General features: G+C 34.5%; 1 protein-coding gene across 3 annotated transcripts in view; it reads right to left on the bottom strand.

The window, feature by feature from the left end:
* COL4A5 (collagen type IV alpha 5 chain) overlaps positions 1 to 15,038 on the bottom strand; it is a 307,204-nt gene that overhangs the window by 40,827 nt on the left and 251,339 nt on the right. For all 3 annotated transcript variants that reach the window (XM_074323263.2, XM_074323259.2, XM_074323260.2), the window contains 5 exons: positions 11,144 to 11,270; positions 7,546 to 7,626; positions 6,754 to 6,852; positions 5,417 to 5,467; positions 4,017 to 4,202 (listed from right to left, as the gene is read on the bottom strand). In XM_074323263.2, coding sequence (XP_074179364.1) covers positions 4,017 to 4,202; positions 5,417 to 5,467; positions 6,754 to 6,852; positions 7,546 to 7,626; positions 11,144 to 11,270 — 544 coding nt within the window. The remainder of the gene's footprint in view (positions 1 to 4,016; positions 4,203 to 5,416; positions 5,468 to 6,753; positions 6,853 to 7,545; positions 7,627 to 11,143; positions 11,271 to 15,038) is intronic.

The raw sequence follows: 15,038 nt of genomic DNA, 5'->3' as shown, positions 1-15,038 counted from the left end.
CAGTCTGCAATGGCTAAGAGTCTCCTAAAATGGCAGCACAGCTTTGCTCCATCACTTATCATATTTACAAGTAGAATAAAAGGCCAGATCATAAACATCATGCCATACTACTGCCTTTGTGGAAGGATGATACATGTTACTAGTAGAACAGACACTTAACTGAGCACTGGGGAGCCCTCAGTCAGATTCCCAGCTATGCCAGTAACTAACAGTATGACCTTGAGTAAGTTCCTCTTTGGACCTCAGTTTTCTCATATGTAACAAAGACTCCCTCCCTGGGTAAACTCCTATGAGCCTTCTTCTCAACTAAGCCTCATCCTTGGGCCTTGTTCTCAGTCTGCTGAGTTCAGTTTTAGCAAGAATCCTGCTAAATCAGTTTATGGAGTGCCCCTGCCCCATTGATATCTGATCAAGTTCCTCAACCCCCGTCCATAATATCTAAGTCCTTGGCCTACCTTTAGCAAGAATTCTATTGGGTCAGTTTAGCAAGATTTCACCTATGTCTCTTCTTAATAATTTTTCATCCACTGACTCCCTCACTCTCCTAGTTGACGATAAATCCTCACATGTCCTTGTGGTATTCAGAGTTGAGCTCAGTCTCTCACCCCTATTGCAATAGCCTTGAATAAAATCTGGCTTGCCATCTTTAACAAGTGTCTTAGTGAGTAAACTCTTTGACAAATGTAAAATTTAGGTCCCCTCAAGATTGGATACTCCATAGTTCTATGAAATAATGGGATTTGGGGGGGAGTAAGAAACTAGGGAATCAATTCAGATAGAGGTAGATGGCTTCCTAAAAAGAATCTTGAAAAATTATTAATCTTAAATTCATAAGAACACAGAATTTCCTGTTATTCCCAATGACCAAAACTCAGGAGTATACTTTCCCCCTTTTAGTTCCTCCTTAAAAATGTGAAAAGAGCTATTTAACTTGAATAATAATAAACATATTCAGATATTTGTGGTGCTTTTTACTCCTGACTAGGTGAACATCTTTCCTATGAATCAGCAATTGTCCATTGGATAGCTCTTGGTAACTGTTCTTTGGTGTGTACTATGTATATGCATATGATGAAAATAAGATTAAGGGAATTCTAATATGTACAGGTTGCATTGATTTATTTTTACTCTGTGCCTATTAGTCCATTTTCATAGGAGTAGAATTTAGAAATTTGTGACAAGCCAAAATGTGACGATGGGATGGTTTGAAAAATTACAAGAAATATGGCAAGTCAAGATTTTCATATTTGTAGGATCTGTAATACACATTATTGTTTGAAAAAGAATGCCTTTTTGAAGGATAGTTCAGTTTCATTTACAGCAACAGATAAAAGCAAAAATTAGAAATATACTCTAAAGGTAAAAATATTATACAACATACTTTTGGGTATTATAAATTTTCAACTAAATATGATACAATACATGCATTTTAAAATGTTAAATAAGTTTTCCTAAATAAGTAATTTTGGTTCTTCCAATAGACAGAAGCGCTGGACACTACATGTTCCTGACAACTTTCAGAGCTAGATCAACATGTACGAACTGAATTGGCATATATGCTCTTAAAATATATTCAAACATTTGATAACATTAGATACAGTTATATACATATATCTGTGTATATAATTATATATACACATACATATAAATATATGTAAAAAATAAAAAAAAAAGTTTCAAACTTCATGCAGATACTATTTTAGAGTTAAGGAGCTAACCTGTAGGACCTGGATAGGGATGAAAGTTCACCAAGGCCCAATGTCATCATTAACAAAAAGGAAAAATAGCAAAATTGTTAGAAATATCAATAAACTAAAGCATTACACTAACTTATTTCAAGTTAAACTTTAATTCGATAAAAGAATACTCTGAAACCTCATTTTCATGCATCTGTATATAAACCAAATTATCACCACTAAAATAAAAACAGCACATGTGACATAGTTTGAAAGGCCAAAAATCATTTTTATAATAATCATTACTATGAACTCAGATAAAAACAATCAATTCTAAGGGAAATTGGGTTTAGAACTCAATTTTAGTTTGTTGTTTATGAACAAATTGAGAAGTCACAAACACTCATCAGAAGTCTGACTACTTCTGTTATTATTTCTTTAGAAACCGTACTTTTTAAAAGTGCCTTTGTGGGGCCGGCCCAGTGGCTCAAGCGGTTAGAGCTCCATGCTCCTAACTCTGAAGGCTGCCGGTTCGATTCCCACATGGGTCTTCAACCACAAGGTTGCTGGTTCAACTCCCGCAAGGGATGGTGGACTCCACCCCCTGCAACTAAGATTGAACACAGCACTTTGAGCTCAGCTGCCTCCCAAATGGCTCAGTTGGTTGGAGCGCGGGCTCTCAACCACAAAGTTGCCAGTTCGATTCCTGGAGTTCCGTATCCAAGGGATGGTGGGCAGCGCCCCCTGCAACTAAGATTGAACATGGCACCTTGAGCTGAGCTGCCACTGAGCTCCCAGATGGCTCAGTTGGTTGGAGTATGTCCTGTCAACCACAAGGTTGCCAGTTCGATTCCTGGAGTCCCGCAAGGGTTGGAGGGCTGTGCCCCCTGCAACTAGCAACTCCACAACTAAGACTGAAAGGACAACAACTTGAAGCTGAACAGCACCCTCCACAACTAAGATTGAAAGGACAACAACTTGACTTGGAAAAAAGTCCTGGAAGTACACACTGTTCCCCAATAAAGTCCTGTTCCCCTATAAAAAAAAGTGCCTTTGTGACTAATGTCTTTATGTTAACATATTTCAAAGTAACGTTCAACAGTGAGCTCCATTACTAGTAAGAACCAATACCACAGTGCTGATTAAAATATAAAATAGGATAATAGTTTGGTTTATTTGAATTATTGCATGCATAGCCAAGCAAGATATTCATGTCAATTCTTTACATTACATGCAGGAGAGTTAACATGGCTGAGGAGATTTTCACTAGTTTTCTTCAACAGTAAGCCATGGTAAAACTTTAAATAATACCCTCTATAAGCAGTCAAATCAGATCAGATTAAAATCTGGTTTTGAAATGACCCTCTGAACAGAGTATGTGATCCCATTCAATTCATGTTTTTAGAGCATATTTTACTAAACTTAACTCCAATCATTTCGGAGTTTATGGTAATTTAAGTGGAAATTTTCATTTTTAAATAAAGTTAAAAATGAGTCAGAGGCTTTCAAAGGATAAAGACAATTGTTTTGTTTCTTATATTTCTCTTATTTTTTAAATCAATGAAAGCCAAGTTTTCAGTTACCAGAAACATAGAAATTGAATATCAAGTCTCAAAATCTGTTAATCTATTACCAGTGATTGGGCTCAGCGACATTAATTCCGGGTGATATCAGCATTTCCAAACTTAGTAAAATGAAATGACACAGCACAGACACAAAATGGAAAGTGAACATCGGATGCAAAATTGAGAGCACTACAGCAGTTAACACAAGACAAATGAAATACAGACATGAAGGTGGTATGAAGTGATCACTATTCAATTTAATCATGCTGTGATGTTGAAGATAAATTTGATTGCCTACTTCCTAGAAACAATAATTTTTTTTTTTTTATTGTGCTTGGTGACATTTGCTTGCTGATCATATGACAGAAACATAACAACACTTTTGGTATGCACCACAAGCATCTATTGGGTGATCACTAAAATGATTTCTGTGATGACATGCTGAGAAGCTCACATTAATAATGAAGATGGCATTTTGCTGCCAGGTTATCAGTATAGCTTTACTTTGAATAAAAAAACTAATAAATCAACTATTTCCTTTTTCCCTCACATTTTGTTTTGCTTTAGTTCAACCTTAAGAATATAGTGAAAGATATTACTTAAAAGAATTATTAGATGCCATGGAAATGGATGGAGCTAGGTATAACACAAATTATTTACTTGTAATAAATTCTTCGATTACAGATTCTAAAGTCCTACAGACTGACTAACGTGCCAGCAAAATGAAATAAATGGACTAATAAAGAGACCATTCCCCTACTACCTGTGTACATACCTGGTCTTCCAGGAGGACCTTGGGGCCCAGGGTTGCCTTTAGGGCCTTCCAGAGCTGGACCCGGAGAACCAGGAGGGCCTGGGGGACCCTGCACACCAGGTAAACCCTGGAAGCCTGGTTCACCCTTTGGACCTGGAAGGCCAGGGTTTCCTGGAATGCCAGGTAATCCTCCATCACCCTTTTGACCTATGAAAGCAAAGTGACATTAGAGAACACATTAAATAATACTGAGTATTAGGCTTGCCTGCAAGGTTAAAGCTATCCTACCTTATTAGAACTAATGGAGTATACTAGGGTCATTTTTATCTCCTATCAAATAAATCCCCAGTACATTAAAAAAACCCATTCTTACGGTTAAATATATATTATCTGTTATCAGAAGTGTTTACTAGAGCACATATAGAAATGTAGAAATAATAATAGCTTGCATCCTGAAGGATACCCTTTGCATTAGGACACAGAGCAATGATTACATGACCAGTAGCTGTGAGGGAAAAAAAGAAAAAAACTAGAAAAGTATGAAGTATCTGCAAGAATAGGTTAGAGATAGCTGGAGGAAATTCCTAAAACAAATGTTCGAGACTTGTTTTGAGACTAATGGAAGATACAGATCTTCAATGGTTTCTGTGTGTTCCCAAAGACCATTGTACCCAAGGTTTAGAATCACAATCTAGATGAACTCTTCACATTTTTTTCTACACCACCAATATGCTTGAGAGCAATATATCAGTGGCACATTGAAGTAACAATTTTCATGGGATCATGGGAAGGATAACAAGACTTGTAGGAGATACGTATATGGTTTGAAAAGAGCCTCCAGAGAATAGGCAATGGTCATTTGAGAACATAAATATACATATATGTACACACATTAATTCAATTAACTATTTCGTCCTTACAAAGAGAACAAGAACATGTGAGTGAAGGTGGATGTGTGTACACCCACACACATACACATACAAAATGCAAGATGTATATTAAGATGGAATTTTCAAGGGACATTTTTATTAGTAGTACATATCTACAGAGTTTCCTTATATTACCTTGGTTTTTGTTTCCATGGGGGAGAAAAGGGTGCTTTGCTTCCTGGCTAAAAGTATTTTTAAAAATTTAGTGAAATCTACCTCTTCCTACAGTTTTGCCTTCTTTTTTAATAATTTCCTCAGCATTTATGAAGTTAATGAAGAAATACCTATACATAAATTTCCTTAAGAATTTTTATATAGTACAACTCATACTAAATTGCTAATTAAGAATTGCTTTAAGATGTAATTCTAGCTTTGAGTTTTCTGGGGTTGTAAAGTGCATTTTATAACAATAAATGGTAGAGATGGAAAAATAAGTGTACTGAAGAATATTTCTATTTATGGACTTATTTAGCATGCATTATTAAAGTTTACCAGGAAGTCCTGCGAGTCCAGGGGGTCCTGGGATTCCAAAACCTGGTTGTCCTGTCAGAGGATAAACCAAAAACTCTTAAATAGATAATAATAACTGAAACAGGGAAATACTATCTTCCAATTATTTAGGTTTTTATTAAGTGCTACAATGTATATTATAGGAAACATGCAGAAGGTTTATTTTTAAGATGGAATTACAATTCTAACATCAGAAAAAATATATACACATATATCCTATTTGTGATGAGTATTAAATATACCTTTACTTATATCATATGAATATATATACATATATGTGTATATATGTGTGTATGTGTATAAATGTGTCTACACATACACATACACACACACACACACACAAATGTATACATACAGAGGTGCCAAAAAATTTATACACACTTTAAGAAGGAAAAAACTGTATTAAAATTGTAATACTCAATATACACCGATAACAAAAGATGAATGCGTACAAGTCACGTTTGACTTCTGCAATTACAAGAGGTGCTCAAAGTTACCATCAGCGTCCAGACACTTCTGATTACAGTGAACTACTGCTTGAGCCACGTTGACTATAGTCCACTTGTATCGTTGTGCATGCCATTTCAATTTCTTCACACAGTACCATGCATCTCAAACCTATCACAAATGCGTGTAACTATTAGGTGGCTTGGAGGTTCTATTGCATACTCATGTCTCCATTCTCGTAGTACTTCCACACCGTTCTTGAATTTCAAATATCACTTCAAAATGGTCTTGCACTCCTGGAATGACAACTGTGCCTCCGTTTTTTTTTTGGCTGTCCTGCCTGTCGTATGGTGACACTAGCATTCATATGATTAATGCCATTTTTTGAATGAACGTCATACTACACATTGCTACCAAAATTCAATTGAACTTCGAAAAGTAATACATAGATAACATTGATTAAAATATGTACACATTTTTTGGCACCCGTGGTGAGTGTGTGTGTGTGTGTGTGTGTGTATATGTATATATATATATATATATATATATATATATATATATATATATATATATATGGCATAATCAAAGTCATCCAGAGAACTTGATAAAAGTTGGGTAGCTTCTTGACATGAAAAATTGGGCAAGAAAGGATACGGAGTTTTTCTTAAGAGGGAAGCAACTCGATTGATAAACGTGAGGTAATATTCTCCGGACAGAGTGGAAGATTTTAATTAGGAAGGGAAAAGTGTGTGGTAGCTTAGAGGGTAAGAAAGGAGACATAATTTCATTGTGGGTGAAAAAGAGCAAAAGTTAAAGCAGGCAAGGAGGAAACTAGAAAATAAAAAAAAACAATGAAAAAAAAAAAAAAGCACCTGGTTCACCCTTCTGTCCAGCAGGTCCAGGAATACCATCTTGACCTGGTTTGCCTTTTTCACCTGGAGGTCCCGGTGGCCCAGGACGACCTCCACCACCTAAAGAATGGAGTAAGCAGGTTACACCTATCTTCCCAATTTCTGTTTTCTTCCACATTCTCCATTCTTTCCATACTAGCTTCAAATAGTTCTATCCAAATGACAAAAAGTACCTCTAAGACACCCCTTTAAATTATGAAATATTATGAAAAAAGCATAAAAGAAATAAAGGGTAATGTTAATAAGGAACAGCCTCACCATTCACTCATTATCAAAAAAGTTTCAGTTTCTGATTTCAGTCTAGCTTTAGAATATCCAGCATTAGAAAGCTAGAATATTTAGCTTTAGAAAGTAAGGTGTGGAGGTGGGATGGAGTGCATTATAGGCCTCATATGGGGCCAAGAGAAGTGATTTACTTTAGAATCAGTAAACAAATAAAGTGCTATGCCTTGCCATTCTAATAAAACAAAAAGCACCACCAAAAAAACAGACTTTGTATCTACTATTGTAGGATACTTGAAATAACTCTCCTTTGAAAAAGTAAGCCTCGAAAATAAAGTCTCATAATAATAATAATTTTAATTAACTTTTAGTGAATTGTTCATTTTGTACCTATCAAGCAGTACTAAGTGAATGATCACCCTGTTTCCTTGTCTTGAAAATGTTCATAGCTCCCTGAAATGATTTGACTTTCCCAAAATGAACACTTGGCTTGGTTTTACAGAACAGCAAACTCTTATTTTTCATGCTTACCTATAGGACCTGGTTCTCCTGGAAGTCCAGGGTTCCCAGGAGGACCATTAATACCTTTTGGTCCAGGAAGGCCTGGAGTTCCTAGAGTAAAGAGCTCAATTTAATAAATAAAGAAAAACAGCATTGCTTTAGAAGCTAAAACTCAAATTTACAATTTATAGTGTTTGCATAGAAACAGTGAAGAATGGAAAGAAAACCCAAAAAGAAGCCGGTATTTGCTGGATATTTTAAGAATAATTTTAAGTTCTAAATGTACTTATCCACAGACTGTCATTACTATATATTCATAAAAATAATTACCACCATATTACATTAGCAGAATTGGTAGGATTCCATTGTATGGATACACCAAAAAATTTTAACCCATTCATCTATTGTTGGACATTTGGTAAAGTTTTGGCTATTATGAATATCTATTCTATTTATGGAAACTTGGTCTACTTCTAGTTTTGGGCTATTATGAATATTTATGCATCACTACTTTTGTGGACATATGTCTTAATTTATCTTAGATATATACCCAGATAGGACTGGAACAGCTGAGTCAGAAAGTAGGTCATGTGTGCTGCATTTTATAAAACCAAACCAAACAAAACCAAAAACAAAACAAAACCTGCCAAAGCATTTCATAGTCACAACGTTTGGGAATTCCAGTTGATCCAGATATTTGGATAACATATGGTGTTATCACTTGTTTTAATAATAGCCATTCTGATAGGTATGTAGTGCTAATTTATTGTGATTTTATTTTGCCTTAATCTGATGGCTAATGATATTGATCAACTTTCCATGTTCTTAGTAGCCATCCATATGTCTTCTTTTATGAGACGTCTATTTAAAGTTTTCCCCATTTAAAAATAGTGGACTGTATATTCTGTTATTTCTGAGTTGTAGAAATTCTTTGTATATCCCAGAAATCAGTCATTTGTCAGACATATGTTTTGCAAGTATTTTCTCTTAGTCTGTGGCTTCCCTATTCATTTTCTTAATTGTGTCTTTTGATGAACAGAAGAACGTGGGTTATTTCAAAGAAAAAACAACAACAGTGGATATCTGTAATAGAAAAAACAAACCTTGACCCCTACTTTATACCATAAAAATAACCTTGAGAAGGTAAATATTTCTTGAATAGAACACAAAGAACACTAACCATGAAAGAAGATTGATAAATTGGACTTTATTAAAATTAACAACTTTTGTTCATCACACAACAGCATTAAGAGTGTGAAAGGCAGATCTGAGACAGGAAGAACATATTTGAAATATATTTATCTGACAAAGAACTCATATCCAGAATATGCGAAGAACTGCTCTGAATCAATAAGAAAAAAGGAAAACAACTCAATAAAACATGAGCAAAAACACTTGGAGCAGGCACTTCACAAAGGTGCTATACAAATAGGCAATTAAGTATATGAAAAGGTTTTCAATATTGTCATTCATTAGGAAGATATAAATGAAAACTTCAATGAGATACCTCTATATACCCAACGGAATAGCTACAATTAAAAAGACCAATAATACCAAGTCAGGTGACTATATGGGCAACTGGATATTTCACAATGCAAAGTACTAACCACTATACGATCATGGCAAGCCACCAGGAGACATCGATGGGCATTTCATACATTGTAGGTGGGGCTGTAATTTATAAAACTACTTTGGAAAACTGACACTATCTACTAAAGCTAAATGAACCCTAACCCTATGATTCAGTAATTCTACTAAGTTTTTGTCTACGAAAAATGAATATATGTGTCCAACAAGACATGTCAAAGAATGTTAGTAGCATATTTTTTTCTTAATAGTATGTGGGGGAGGAAGAAATTATCCTCTACCCTTCTAGGTTCTTTCAACTGGTCTAATAATCTGTCTCAATGTGAGACAGATTAAAAAGAGAAAACAACCAAACTTAATTTCATACACACAGGAACTCCACATACATCAGAGTCAGAAACCCCATATACATGAAAAATTCAGAGACAGAGAGGTAAAACGAGGTATATATGACCTCCTGAGCTAAGGAGTGAAGTAAGGCACCTGAGGCTTTAGAGGGGAGGGCGGTAATTTGCAGCATGATAAGAACAACAGCTGTTCAGTAATTAGATGTTTGCCCTGCTATATAGATAGGTCATAAAAAGTTATTTCTGGTCATAATTCTTATTGCAGGCAAGGCTCCCAATTTAAATTATTTAAGAGAGAAGTAAAAGGGTCTCTTGAGCTTGCTGGGTCTCAATTGCCTTCAGCTCAAAATACTGCAAAAGTGGCACATAATGGGGAGGTCTGCTCTGAACCCCATCAAGTCCCAAACTGGAAACAATCCAAAAGTCCATCAATAGTAGAATTGGGTAATTGATTATGGTGTATTCCTTCAATGGAATATTACAGAGCATTGATTAAAAAACAAAATAAAGACACATGCAACAAGATACACGAATCTTACAGATGTAAATGATGAATGAAAGAAGCCAGATGCAGGGATTGATACTGTATGATTCCATTTATATGACTTTCAAAAACAGGTAGATTAAATGATAATGATAGAAGTCACAGGAGTGGTTACCTGGGGGTGGGGTTCACTGTGAAAAAGAATGGGTAAACTTTATGGTGTAAAGGAACTATTTCATATCTTGATATGTATGGTGGGTACATGGCTATGTACATGAGTAAAAACTCATCTATAGTCTTGTACACGTTACTGAGTTTATGTTATACTTCAATAAAAAGATTAGGGAAAAGATAAGTAAAGGCCCACTTCATCCATGCCACTGTGCAATGCAAATTAAACAAAAAATTAAATATAAGTATAAACAGAAGAGGTACTGTAACAATCTAATTGAAGCTCTCTACTTGACTATAATTCTAAGTTCCTTTGCTTACATGACTCAGTCCTTGTCATTTCAGTGAAGGGTATGATTGTTCATCCTATCAACAGCCACCCACCGTGTGTCTGAGTACAACTTTCTAAGAGAATCAGCAGCAGGCTAATGCTTGGCAGTGTACATTACCACAGTGTTCACTGCTCTGCTCATGAGGATCCTGACTTCTCCAACAAAAGACTAGTTTTCAACATCACCTACTAAATACTTCCTTCTTCATTAGTGCTTATGCTTATCTAGGCAAATAAGATCATCTGTTTGTGACTCAAGTGTTTCTGCATTATAGTAAAAGCTTTTGAAACTAATGCCTTTTACATCCCAGTTTTTTTTTTTAAAAGTCTTGGGCTAGGAATATATATATATATATATATATATATATATATATATATATATTTTTTTTTTTTTTTTTGTCAGAAACTTTATAAATCAAAATAGTAAGGCCTCTTAATTGACTTGTGGCTAGCAGTCAAAGATGGGAAAATGCTCCATCAAACAGTCTCACTGCCCACAGGATACTGTCTTGTTGAGTTCGTAATAGTCTCATTTTATACAGAATGAAATTTGGGCAAAGAAAAGTTAAAGAACTAGTTGAAAATTGTGTTGCTAGTCAGTACCTGATTGGGAAATAGAATAAAATGCCAAATAAGAAGTTGCTCTGTGATATGGGTTAGAGTACATAAGGAAGGAAAGAAGGAAGCATTTGAGAAAAGCAATATTACCAGGGAATCCAGGAAGGCCTGGTTGTCCTTTTGCTCCAGGGGTTCCTGGTAATCCGGGCAAACCAGTATCTCCAACAGAACCTTTCATACCAGGGTTCCCTGGGTATCCAGGCAGACCAGGTTCACCCTAAAATAATGAATAAAAAGATAAAACTGAAGTCGCTACATTACTTAGATTGTATAACAATATACCATTATTTACAGAGATTTTACTATATGTCAGGCACTCTGCTGAGCACTTTACATGAATTGCTTCATTTAATCATCACAACAGCCCTTGACTTAGGCTTTATCATTTCCATTTATAAATAAGAAAACTGAATCTTGGAGAACTCAAGTGCCTAAGGTCTTTAGTAAGTGGCAGAATTGGGATTTGTACCAAGGTCTGTCACACTCCAGGGCTCATGCTATTCCGATGATATGTAGATGCATTATTCTCATTAATCTTTAATAACACTATAAGAAAGATACTATTATTATCCCCATTTTACAGTGATTCAGCTAGTAAGTGGTGGAATCTGGATTTGGATCCAAACAGTCTGATTTCAGAACCTGTGATCATCATCCCAAGTATGCCACAATAAAATTCACTGCTTACAATAAGCATGTCAAACAATAACTTCAGTAGGTTCTACTGCAGAAAGCTAATTTCATCTTAACATAAAGAAATCTATCAATTCTTCAGTGGAAATCTCAAATCCCATTTCCTCCATGAAGCCTTCCAGGACAGACAGCTTACCCTAAGAATTTAGTTTAAGTTCTTATTCTGTCATGTCTACAATGGCTTCAAATATGCATGTCTTGACTCTTCAACTACATTGAAAGTTTCTTTGGGGTCAGAGACAATTCATATACAACCATTTTTGTACAATGAACATCTGCATTGTTTTCTTTTAATAGAGCCTTATAAAGATTCACACCCACTTTCACAATTAAAACAAGTTTTTCCCAATAACAAGAATATATGTCATAACTTTATATCTACCACAGTGTTCACTGCTCTGCTCATGAGGATCCTGACTTCTCCAACAAAGTACTAGTGTTCAACATCACCTACTGAATACCTTTCTTCATTTAGTGTTTAGGTTTGTCTAGGCAAGTAAGATCATTTGTTTGTGACTCAAGTGTTTCTGAATTATAGTAAAAGCTTTTGAAATGAATGCCTTTTACATTCCAGTTAAAAAAAAATTAAGGGTCTTAGGCTATATATATGTATATATATATATATATATATATGTATATATGTATATATATATATGTATATATATATGTATATATGTATATATACATATATATATATTTTTTTCTCTGAACCTTCATAAATAAAACATCTAGTACATTTTTATACACATAATAGATATACAATTAAATTTTGGATTGAATTGGTTCCATCTTAGGTATTAACACAGAAAAGCTTTGAATAAAATATGATTCTTCTTTCTATTCATGAACAAATGACATTTATTTGCCAAAATAAAAAACAAGAAGAAAATTCAGATATTTTGATAATGGTAAATCTGAAATACAGTAGAAAAACGCCTGATTATTTATGATAAAGTATGTTAAATTCTACAAATAACCTCAATCTATAATTTCAACCAGCATTTTTTCTCTAACGCAGTTCTTCTCACTTCCCAATAGCCCGAATCCTTCAAACCAAGTAAACTGTGAAAAGAAATTAAACATTTTGCTAGGGATTCTGAAAAGGATTAAAATTTGCTAGTACAACTTTTATCTAAGCTTTTATTTTTCATATCCACTTGCAGAGAAAACAGAGCTTCAAAAAAAGGTAAGCAAGAAGAGATAACAGAAGACAGTACTCAGAAAATCAACAAACTGGAGAGGAATCCTATAAATCACTCTGAGTAAGGAAAATTGTAGCATATTTACACTTCCGTAAAAGCTAGACATGGTTGAATATACTGAAACCACAAATATCTACATTAGTTCCAATGTCAGGATTGGACATATTTTTTTAAAAATTTAGATATAACTGACTTTTATTGTTATATTAGTTTCAGGGGTACAACATAATAATTTATTTGTATATATTTGTGAAATGATCACCACAATAAATCTAGTTAACATCCATTACCTTAAAAATTACAAAACTTTTTGTTCTTGTGACAAAAACTTTTGAGATTTACTCTCTGATCAAGTTTCAATACACAAAATAATATTATTAAATATAGTCACCATCCTGTATATTGCATCCCATGACTTATTCATTTTATAGATGGAAGTCTGTGCTTTTTAATCCCCTTCATACATTTTGCCCATACCCCCATTGTAATCCCTCTTTTGGCAACCACCAATCTGTTCTCTATATCAACGAGTTTTGTTTGTTTTTATCTTTTTTAATTTATTCTTTTTAAATTCCATGTTTAAGTGAGATCATATGGTATTTGCCTTTCTCTGTCTGACTTACTTCACTTAGCATAATGCCCTCAAGGCCCATCAATGTTGTTGCAAATGGCAAGATTTCATTCTTTTTATGGATGAATAATATTCCACTGTGTGGTGTGTACCACATTTTCAAAAATCCATTCATTTAATGATGGACATTTACTTTGCTTCCATATCTTGTGGACTGTAAATAATGCTGCAGTGAACCTGGGAGTGCGTATATCTTTTCAAGTTAGTATTTTCGTTTTCATTGAATAAATACACAGAAGTGGGATTGCTGAATCTTACGGTAATTCTATTTTTAATTTTGTGAGGAACCTCCATACTGTTTTCCATTGAATTAGCAGATATTTGGTCCTGTCCAAAATGTCCACAGAGGTGCTTGGTCCACGCTAAATGCTACTTGATAGTTGGTCCTATCCAAAATATCTGCACCTAGAAAATGTCCCTGGGATCAAACAGCCCACGTTTATTTCTACTTTTGGGTTTACAGGATTAATACAGAAAAATACTATCATGTTTTATTGGTCCAAAAATTGAGTTGTGGTGCATTTCCAATAATAACCCTTCTTGCCTTAGTAGCCTAGCTAATAATGGCACATGGGATTAGATAGATGGGTCTGGGTTCAAATCTTGCTGAAGAGAGAGATTTATATTAACTATGGACCAAATGTCTCCATGGATGTTTTTGGACAGAACCAAATTTCAGTGAGAAATTTCTTTATCTTGCCTAATTGCTTTGGCTAGGACTTTGAGCACTATGTTTAATAGGAATGACTACAATGTGCATCCTTGTTTTGTTCCTGATCTTGGGAGGAAAAGCTTTCAGTCTTTTGCCATTGAGTATGATATTAGCTGTACGTTTTTCATATATGGCTTTATTATGTTCAGGTAGTCTCCTTCTGTTACTAGTTTGTTGAGTTGTTTTTTCTTTCTTTTTAAAAAAAAATCATGAAAGGGTGTTGAATTTTGTCAAATGATTTTTCTGTTTCTATTGTGATGATCATATGGGTTTTTCCTTTCATTCTATTAATGTGATATATTACATTAATGATTTTTGTATGTTGAACCGTCCTTGCATTCTAGGAATAAATCTCACTTGATCATGGTGTTCAATCCTGTTAATATGCTGTTGGTATACTAGTATTTTGTTGAAAAAATTTAAATCAATATATACAAGGGATATTGGTCTGTCATTTTCTTATAGTATCTTTCTTGGCTTTGGTATCAGGGTAATGCTGGCATCATAGAATAAATTTGGAAGTGTTCCCTTCTCTTCAATTTTTTGGGAGAGCTTAGCCTAACAGATGGTCTCTTCTGGGGAATGTTCCATGTTCTCTAAAAAAATGTATACTCGGCTGTTGTAGGATGGAATGCTTTGTGTATGTCCGTTAGGTCCAATTAACATTGCCCATTTAAAAAATTGGTTTGTTTGCTTTTTTATTGAATTATAAGAATTCTTTATATATTCTGAATACCAATCTCTGAT

This window comes from Rhinolophus sinicus, chromosome 18 (assembly GCF_057876585.1).
Source record: "Rhinolophus sinicus isolate RSI-liver-muscle chromosome 18, RSI-T2T, whole genome shotgun sequence".
In the NCBI taxonomy this organism is placed as follows: Eukaryota; Metazoa; Chordata; class Mammalia; order Chiroptera; family Rhinolophidae; genus Rhinolophus; species Rhinolophus sinicus.
The sequence above is the reverse complement of the archived record's forward strand: the minus strand, read 5'-3'. Positions and strand labels throughout refer to the sequence as shown.